The following is a 10236-nucleotide window of genomic DNA, read 5'->3' as shown; positions in this document are numbered from 1 at the left end:
TGGTTGCGGCGGTTACGCTGGGCGCCAACGCCGGGGTATTTCAAGGTGCCTGACACCATCGCCGTCCAGGGCTTCGAGACTCGGGCCTGCGGGCTGTTTCCTCGGCCCGGCACACGCTCCAGAGCCCCTCTGTATTCCTCTCACACAGGCCCGCACGGGGAGGAGCTCCTCCTAACCGGCGCCATCAGCGGAATTTCCTATTTGCCGCTCAACGGGCCGGCCCGTTCCAGCGCTCCCGGTTTCCGGTTTTGGGAACCTTCTAGAAGGTTCCCAAAACCGGAAAAAACCAGCTGGAACCTTCTAGAAGGTTCCTGAATCGGTTTCCTGAATCGGTTTTTTATTTTCCTTTCTTTCTCTATTTCTGTTTGGTTTTTATTTTCTTATTTCCTTTTTGTTTTTCAAGTTTATGTTTTCTTTTTCAAAAAAAAATTCGCCTTTCTTGGAAAATGTTTGCACTTTTACAAAAATGTTCAGAACTTGAAAACAATTCGTGTTTTCAAATTTTGTAAACAAATTCAAAAACTGTATGCATTTTTTTTTAAAAAATCGGAATTTTCAAAAAAAATATGTGTTAACAAAATTGTAAAGAATATTTTTGTTCAACCTTTTGACAACTTTTAAAAAAATGTTCGGAATTTCAAAAAATGTTTCGGTTTCAAAAATTGTTCGCAATTTTAAAAAAAGTTTGGTATATTCAATACTTTGTTCGGTCCCAAAAAAGATGTTCGAATTTTTTTGTTCAGGTTTCAAAAAACATTTCATTCTTTTCAAAAAATGTACAAAATTTTGTTTGTGTTTCCAAAATTTGTTCGGAGTTTCAAATTTTGTTCGTGATTTTCAAAAAATGTTCACATTTCCAAGTTTGTTCATTTTTTCAAAAAATTGTGGGATTTCACATTTGTTCCCATTTTTCAAAAGTTGTTCATGTTTTTTTATAATTTGTTTGTGTTTTCAAAAAATTGTTCGCAGATTCAATAAATGGTCATCTTTTCAACTTTTTGTTCAGAAATTTAAAAAAATGTTCCTGTTCTTAAAATTGTTCATGTATTCAAAAAATTTGTTTGGAGTTTCAAAACATGTTCGCGTTGTTTAACAAATGTTCAAACTTTGAAACATTACTTACCTTAAAATTTGTTCTCAAGATTCAAAAAATGTCCGTGGTTGAAAAAATAGTTGGCGCTTCCAAATTTGTTTTCAAGATTCAAAATTGTTCGTGCTTTAAAAAATTTGTTCAAAAATTCCAAAAATGTTCATGTCTTCGAAAAATGTTTTGGAAAATTCGAAATGTTTGAGTTTTCAATCCTATTCTGTTTTTCAAAAAAGTGTTCGCAAATTTGAATAATGTTCTCGTATTCAATTAATTTGTCCATTAAAAAATGAAATTACGAAAATGTTCTAATTTTAAAATTATTGTTCACAAATTTTGAAGTGGTCGCATTTAAACAAAATGTTCGCAATTTCAGTTTTCTTCCTTTTTTATTCCAAAAAAATGTTTACGCTTTCACACAATGTTCTAATTTTTAAAATTTTGTTCACAAATTATAAAATGGTTGCGGTTCAGAAAATATTTACTTTTTGCCAAAAGAATTCACGTTTGAATTTTTTTTAAGTGTAGCCTTTGTCGCGGTTTATAGTTCATATTTGTTGGGCTACCTTTTTTGACACGAAATCTTAGAAACTATAGTGGCTACCTACTTGTGTTGACAGGTGCCTCGCTCACACCTTGGTTCATCGTAATTTTGCGTATTCAGATTTTATGTTTTCTCGCTACTGTTAATTTCTTTAGGTTCGCGCTGCCAATTTACCATAAGAAGTAGCTAGTTGGGGCGGCTAGCTCATCGCGCTTAGCAATAGGAAGTCTCGGGTTCGATTCCAGTACCCCTTTTCCTTTTTTGCGATTTTTAACCTACGAATGTGGCGCACCCGCAATATGGGCCGGCCCAGCCAAGCTGCTTGTGTGCGAAATGCCGACTGCTTGCCACAGCGAGCATCCGATTTTTAAATTCAGAACATATTTCTTTTAACTGAGAACAATTTTGAAAAGGAGAACAATTTTTATATACATGACCAAACAGTTGAAACGGAAACTTTTTTCTAGCGCTTCGAACATTTTTTGAAAGTGCGAACATTTTTTATATAGGTGAACGTTTTTCAGCTGCGTAAACTGAACATGATTTAAAAAACTAAGAACATTTTTTTGAAAAACAAGAACATTTTTTCATACATGAACAAAAATTTGAAAATAAGAACAATTTTTGAAATTTGTGAACATTTTTTTGGAATTGGTGAACAAAATTTGAAAATGGGGACAACTTTTTAAATTCAGAACAAATTTCTTTTAACTGAGAACAATTTTGAAAAGGAGAACATTTTTATATACATGACCAAACAGTTGAAACGGAAACTTTTTTCTAGTGCTTCGAACATTTTTTGAAAGTGCGAACATTTTTTATATAGGTGAACATTTTTCAGCTGCATAAACTGAACATGATTTAAAAAATAAGAACATTTTTTGAAAAATTTCAAAAAGAAGAACATTTTTTAATACATGAACAGAATTTGGAAAAATAAGAACATTTTTTGAAATTTGTGAACAATTTTTGAAAACAGGCATTTTTTAAATCCATGCCATTAATTTTCAAATTTGTCAAAAAATGAATAAAAATAATTTGAACAATTTTTGAAAAAACAGGAACATTTTCTGAAAATTCAGAACCAAAATTTGAAAGCAGGAACATTTTTTAAATTTATGAACAAATTTTGTGAAATGGGAACATTTTTTGAATTTTTGAACAAAATCTGGAAAACAGGAAAAAAAATTGAAATTCGGATTTTTTTTGAAAGTAAACTTGAAAAGAAAAAAAGGAAAAGAAAAAAGAAACAGAAAAAAGGAAACTGAAAAAAAGAAAAAAGTAAAAGAAGAGAAATAGAAAAATGAAAAACGAAAAAGAAACTGAAAAAGAAAAAGCCGGTTCAGGAACCTTCTAGAAGGTTCCCAAAACCGGAAAAAACCGGCTGGAAACATCATAGAAGGTTCCAAAACCGGGGTCTGCTGTAACGCTAAACGGGCCGGCCCACTCGGTCGCTCCCTCGCACCTGCCCTATGCGAAGCGGCGACTGCTTGCCGCAGCGAGCGTCCAATAGGAGTTCCCGCCTTCAGCGCCGGTTCGGTCTCCTGGCGCCCACTGAGGTGCCCGAACTGGGCTTTTGATTCGAAGCCCATTTCACTCGCTACCCCTGTTTCTGCTCGCTGCCCTGTTTCTGCTCCACTGTTTCTCACCTGTTTCACTGTTTCTGCTCCACTCGCTACCCCTTTTTCTGTTTCACTGTTTCTATTGGTTGCCGATTGCTTATTAGAAATTCCTTGCATATGGTTGCTCCACTGTTTCACTATATTTTTTGTTAAAAAATATGTAATTGCTTATTAGAAAAATGACTATCTTTAGTATAGTTAAGATAAGCGAACAGAGAAGGAAACATGGAATGTTTAGTACAGCAGAACAAAATTGCTTATTAGAAATTTCGAATATTCCTTTTCTTTTAAACGTGAACTATGTTTTTCAAAAACTGAACAAATTTCAAAATTTGAATACTTTTTCTGTTCTGTGAACAATTTTGAGAAAGCAAATTTAGAATACACGTTGAACATTTTCTTAGTATAGGGTGAACATTATTCAAAGAAACACTGAATATATTTTTAAAATACGCTAAACTTTTTTTGGATACATGCTGAACAAAATTTCTCTACACGATGAACATTTTTTATACACACTGAATATTTTTTCAATGTACGGCGAACAATATTCAAATACACATAGAACTTTTTTTAAATACGATGAACTCCTTTTGAGTGCATGTTGAAAAAAATTTATATACATGATGAACATTTTTTTATACACACTGAATATTTTTTCAATGTATGGTGAACATTTTTCTTCAATACGGTGAACAAAAATTTCATCAAATTTGAATTTTAGTTCATCGAATTTGAAAAAAAGTTCACCGAATTCGGAAAAAAGTTCACCAAATTTCAAAAGTAGGTCATCGAAATTCAAAAAAAGTTCATGGATTTCAAAAAAGTTCACTGTGTTTGATTTTTTTTATCAAATTTCAAAATAAAAGTTCATTGAATTTGATAAAAGGTCATCAAATTTGAAAAAAAAGTTCATCGAATTGGGAAAAAGTTCACAAATTTGAAGAGAATGTTCATGTATTTAGAAAAAAACAAAAAAAACAGAACAAAAACAGTTCTAAGAAAAACGAAAAAATAAAAGAAAAAAACTAAGTGAAACTCTTCCAAGAAAAAATAAAAAAATGAAAAAGAAACAAAGAAAGAAGAAAAGAAGTAAAAAATTGTTGAGAGACGCAAAAGGTGCGGTGGCTGTGGTGGTTAGCGTAGTGTGCATATAACCAGCAAGTCACGGTTCAATTCCCACCGCGCTCGTAGTATTTTTGCTCCTTAATAAAGAGGAGGAAAAAAATGAAATGGGCCGGCCCGCGTGGAGAAGGGGGTGTGCGCCCGTTTGCCCTAACACCTAAAACGGGCGCTTAAGGCGTCGTTTAGGAAATGCCCCGCAGGGGTTCCACCCTTCCCCAAACAGACGCGCCGCGGCGGCGGCCGTGGTCGGCAGCACCTCTCCTTCCCTTCATCCAGTGGACTGCCTTCATCGGCGAGCCTCTCCCTCCGCGCTGCCCCAGCGCGCCGTTGCGGCCACGAAGCGGCCGGCGGCACTGCTCCCTTGTTGCGCTGTTCCAGCGAGCGCACGTACTCCGTCACGACTGGCGGGCGCGAGGGGAGCGAGGCAGCGCGATGGCGGCGAGGAGGCGAGGGAACCACCATCAGATCGGCGAGACTGCGAGGATTTGCTGCTTGTTGTTGCTCCTAGCGCTGGCGTTTTACTTGCGCTGCCCTCTCCTTGCAATGATGTGTGTTGTGCTGAATGACATGGCAAAATCACAAATCTAACCTGTGGACTTCACAAATTGAACCGTCTTTGAAAAAGTAAGCATCTTATGGTTGTTGTTAAGTGGGGATTAGGGTTATGGTTAGGGTTATTGTTTCATATCTAGGTTAGGGCTTTATTTTGTGTTAATCTTGGGATGAGTACTTATGGAATATGTTTAGTTGTGTTGTTGTATTTATTCTAGGGATGGGAAGAACATGTATTTATGTTCATCATGTGGGCAAAAACGCCTTTTTGAAAGGCAATATTGAACCGGACCCGGATGAGCTTTACATGGTGTTTGAGAGTAGTCCTATCTATGCCGAGGTCTTGGAAAAAGTGAGGAAAGATTTGAATTGGATGGACCCAAGTGAGATCGTTGAGTTTGAGGGAAGGCATAATGTGAGTTTTGGAATGCACATCCGTTGGAAGACTATGCGTGTGAACTCCGAGCAACGTTGGGTTGTATACAAGGAGACGATGGCCGAATCACTAGACAAGGCTCTTAAGTTATTTGCTACGAAGAAGGTTGAGTCTAGTTTGCATTTGGACTTGAACCAGAACGTCTCCCCGTTGGTTGCTAGTAGCCCCCCACCCATGAACCAAGATTAAATGAGTGAACCTCCTTTGACTGAACAAGTGAGGCCAACATTGAGCCTGATTTCAAACAATCAAAACGAAGCTTTGCAAGAGGAGAATGATGAGTATGAGGACGATGACAATGAAGTTGATCTCCAGACAACAATGTGGGTGATATCGACATATATTATGTTCAAGAGACAATGGACCATTCCATCCCTAATTCCCGTCGCTATGCATCGGAGTCGGTCGATGAAGGTTTCGTGGAAGAAGTTGATGAGGAGGTGTTCACGGTGAAGGAGATTGAAGCTTTCCAGAAGGTATTCCGACGGGATCACCGGACCCCATTGTTCAAGGATATTAGTCTCGCGGATGAAGCCGTGGTAGACGGTGGCAAAGGTATATTTCTTGGAGTTATGCCAACTTCTCACCGGGATTTGTAGCACGGCAAGAATGGGATTTCTCCTGGGTCTAAGTTTGGAACCTTCTTGGAATTGAAGATGTGGCTCGACGATTACTCGGTTACACATTATCGTCCACACAAGGTGGTTCACTCGGACATCAATGTGCATTACACGGTTGCATGTGAGGAGGTGCGATGTCCTTGGATTATGCGTGCAAGACCATGAAAAGGAGGACCCACTTGGCACATAGTGAGTTGTGTACCATGTCACATGTGCCGAGGCAAGAAGGTGGATGGCAAGGTTGTGTCTCAGGACCACAGACAACTCACGTCTGAGTTCATTGCTTACAAGTTTTCCAACTTGATATCCTCACTTCCAACCATGAGCATTCAGGCCGTCATGCATCTTGTGAAAGACATCTTTCATTACAAGGTGAAATACGACAAGGCATGGAAGGCGAAGCAAGCCGCATTCAAGATGTTGTATATTTTCTGCAAGACTTTCTGTTTCTTCAATCTTTAGTTGGTATCATTTTCGGTCTGAGATTTTTGGACACACCAGAGGGCTTGGGCTTCTTATGTTTGTTCAAGTTAAGACCTTGGCCGAGATGATAATGCTACATATGTGTGTTCGGTGGCGATGCTAGAACCCATGGCATCTAGTGTGCATGCATTTTGATGTCTTAGACACTGTAGGACTATTGCGTAAAAATGAAAAAAAGGCTTTTCGGCAAAGTTGTGTGTAAGCTGACATCATAGGCTACACATAGTGTTGCTTTTGTATACATTGTAAACATTGTAAATATTGTTATTTGGGTTTCTGTTCCAACTACCCTACCATCTTTGATGGTGTATGCTTGATGAGATCTTGGAAAAATAATAATTGACCGTTACTAGTTTCTACAGAAGTCGTGCATAAATCGTGGAGTGTAGGAATTTTTTATCTGAAGTAGTGGAAATTCGGCCACTACCCTATCTGAAGATCCAAATAAAAAAGGCATTTTTGGTGTTGGTGAGTTTGTTTTTCAACCTTAGATTGATCTTATAATTGCCCTAAAGACCAATAAGAACTTAAGAAGTGATCGACTTTTCTCGAAACAATGTTTTTTTCAAAGGCTTGCTTCTCAAGCGCAAACTTCTCGCTAGGTCTTGGGATCCAGTTGGCCTCTGTAGCCGCATTCCAAGATTCTATTGTGTTTACACTCTATGGTCCAGTAGAATTGAATCATGTACTAAAGTGTAATAGGCAAAATGCCCGCTTCGTCCCCAAAATAAAGCTTCTCTTTAGCCTTCATTTTTTTTATTGAAGCCTCCATGGAGTTGGAACAACTATATATGTTCTTTAGAAAAAATGAACATGTATATTCAGTATATGTAGTTTAGCTAAACGTTTCCAATTGAGATTAGTTCACTTTTCAATACTCAACTTACCACTTTGCTCTCAACCATGAACTATAAAACTAGTTAATGCACACATCGCACTTGTCAATCCGTTCAAGAATCAATCCGGAGCATGGTTGACATCGGTTTTCACTAATGAGGCTAGTTTTCACCTTCTTGAGTGGCCTATTAGCATTGTCATGTCACACCTCCTTACATGTAGGACCCACCCAGAGAAAAATGGTATGTTCATATCAATACCACATCAATCTCAATTGCAATGTTTATACAACAACCATAGTAAATAGTAACAACACATATTATTGACTCTCCAAACACATATGCAAAAATAATTTAAATCATAACATCTTCTACATGATATCACATACAATACTTTGAAGGAAGTTTAAGTAATGCTTGTATACTAGTAGGAACAAAGTTCACTAACCCCTACTGCAACGACAACATCATATAAGTCTCACAAGATACTACTACTAACTCCTTTTCTTCAAGAAAGACAACTCCAAACTAGACTATATTGTTCATGGTGACAAATGGACTTGAAGGAGTTTGCAAATGAAAACTTGGATTTTGGTTATCAACACCAATTGTAGATTTCAAGGCGAGTGCTTGCCAGAAATTAAAGCTATTCTCCATTTTGCATGGATCAGCATCATCGAGCTCCACGTCATTGATGCTATAGCGTTGGCTTCCTGACCCTTTGCTCTGTAGCCTCATGAAGTACTTCTGTGCATGGCTCGAAATCTGGGCTGGAGTCCTACTAGTGACAAAGTACTTTGATATGTCCTTCCATTTTCCACGACCACATGCACTCAACCCATGGAGAAAGAGCCTAGAATAACCATGTTCAAGATGAACTAGTTAGGTTAATTATTTTAAGGACATATTGATTATTAATATATTGGTGAAAAAATGCAATAGTTGGAGTATTAAAACTTGTAGCCAAATATTAACCTTTGTGCTAGTAAAGGACATCTATCTTTATCTTTTACGATGTTATAATATAATATGTGATAATAGATGATTATAAATAAATAAGGAATTTCATAACTACCATGGTCATATATTGATAATAGATATAAATAGACCATGATAAGACTTGCAATAGAAGTTTCATTTTTACTATGAATATATAATTAACTACTCCATCCTTAGTTGCAAGGTCAAGCGCCGGTGGTATTAACTTATTAATGTAAGCACAATAATGAGATAAAGTCAGTCGTCCACAAACAAAATATATACATCTTGGTACTATTGTTTCTGGTAAATGTGAAATGTGCACTATGAGTACAGTAAAAATAAAAAATAAACCTCTGATTCATGATAATGAAAGCCCACATAATAGTTTATAGTATGCTTTCTATTAAAATACACCTGACATCTCCAAGCGAATAATCAAAATGAAATAATTTTTAAAATCCCATGGAAAATTAGGAAGGATGAAACATGAATAACCTGTGTTCCTCCGGGGTCCAAAACCCCTTGGCACGTGGTGCAAGCACTGGTTGAGGGATGCACATCTTATTCTCCAACACCACCTTATTCTCCTCGACCATCTGCACCTCTTCTTGTATCTCCTTGGTTTGCATACTCTCTAATGGATGACCAAACAAAATACCCATTCCTTCTATGGGAACCTCCTCTTGCAATCCAAAGTTTTTATTCACAAGGCCATCCACGGTGTAAATGACACCATGGTTACTATTGGTACCATTGTACTCCTTCTCTGGACACTTCAACATATGCATCTCCATAACAAGATCATCATACAAGTCTGTTACCTGTTGCATGGTCTTCTTAGGGAACCATGCTTTGAGATTGGCAACGATATCATGCTTCTTGTTCTTCTCATTGCTGGTGCCATCACAGTTGTAGTAGTTGTTGAGACGATCAATGATTGATCTTGCCCCCTCTACCTCAGAGGGGTTCCACTCCTGGATGACTCTTTGATTCATGGAGGAAATTTGAGGCTTTTTTGGGGGAAAACTTATGAGAGTTGGATAAAACTATGAGAGGTATGACACCTAAAGAGTGTTTGTATGGAGAGGGTGATGAGGAGGGTACGATATTTATAGCATCATCATATAGCAAATTCCTTCTCTGATGGTAAAACATGATTAAAATACTATAAATGTTAGTGACATGTATGTGTTGTATGGAATATTATATCCAATTTATGACATATCGAGACTAGCAATTTCATATCTGATTTATTGTCAATATAGTTTCGGTGGACAATGAATGCATATTTCAATTGTACTAATAATGCCTCGCCCAAAATATATATACCTACGTCACATATATGATCCATTAAGTGCTATATAATCAAAGCGTATCTTACTATAAGTCGTGATATTACGCACACTATTTTTACTTGCCATGTGATAGTGTAGAAGGTCAAGCACTGACATCAGAGTCTTGATCTTGTCTATCTTCTAAAGGATGTTCTAAAGAATCTATAAATGGCACAAATTGAATATATATATTTCTCCGCTCGATATTTCTTCTACGTGCACATCAATTTAATGCACAACACAAACATTACGATTCAGATATACATATGGTTGACCGGCGAATGATCGCATGGGTGTATGATGCAAGAAAGTTAAGTCATGGGCATAGACTAGTCTTTGCATTAAATTTAAATATTTAATCCACATGATTGTGTCAAATTTCCATTTTTGCTAAAAATTGAACTATTACATATGACCATCTCTCAAATTTCGTACTGATTTCCTTGATTCCCAAACAAAGCCTTGATATGAACAAGGCTTTCATATGTAACCATGATGACTTGTTTCATAAAAGATACTAATATGCAATTATATTATGTTGCACCATACTACATGAAGGAAAAAAGGTTGGATAGGTTTTCAAAAGAAACGAAAAATTACATAACCACCATGATCG

General features: G+C 37.0%; 1 protein-coding gene across 1 annotated transcript; it reads right to left on the bottom strand.

Moving 5' to 3' along the window:
• Positions 1 to 7833: 7833 nt before the first annotated feature.
• LOC123157461 (uncharacterized) lies at positions 7834 to 9281 on the bottom strand. Its single transcript, XM_044575747.1, has 3 exons — positions 9108 to 9281; positions 8782 to 9059; positions 7834 to 8158 (listed from the first exon to the last, which is right to left on the bottom strand). Exons 1-3 carry the CDS (start codon positions 9279 to 9281, stop codon positions 7834 to 7836), a joined length of 777 nt encoding a protein of 258 aa, XP_044431682.1.
• Positions 9282 to 10236: the final 955 nt, after the last annotated feature.

The sequence above is a fragment of the Triticum aestivum genome, chromosome 7B, assembly GCF_018294505.1.
Source record: "Triticum aestivum cultivar Chinese Spring chromosome 7B, IWGSC CS RefSeq v2.1, whole genome shotgun sequence".
NCBI classification, from domain to species: domain Eukaryota; kingdom Viridiplantae; phylum Streptophyta; class Magnoliopsida; order Poales; family Poaceae; genus Triticum; species Triticum aestivum.
Note: the sequence above shows the minus strand (reverse complement) of the source record. Positions and strands in the feature narration are given on the sequence as shown.

Excerpts from the sequence above, each read along its gene's own strand:
- LOC123157461 (XM_044575747.1), bottom strand. The coding sequence starts at position 9,281 with ATGAATCAAAGAGTCATCCAGGAGTGGAACCCCTCTGAGGTAGAGGGG. Across the intron at positions 9,060-9,107 it reads CTAAGAAGACCATGCAACAG|TGTCCAGAGAAGGAGTACAA; the intron begins GTAACAGACTTG and ends CATATGTTGAAG. Across the intron at positions 8,159-8,781 it reads TGGACCCCGGAGGAACACAG|GCTCTTTCTCCATGGGTTGA; the intron begins GTTATTCATGTT and ends TGGTTATTCTAG.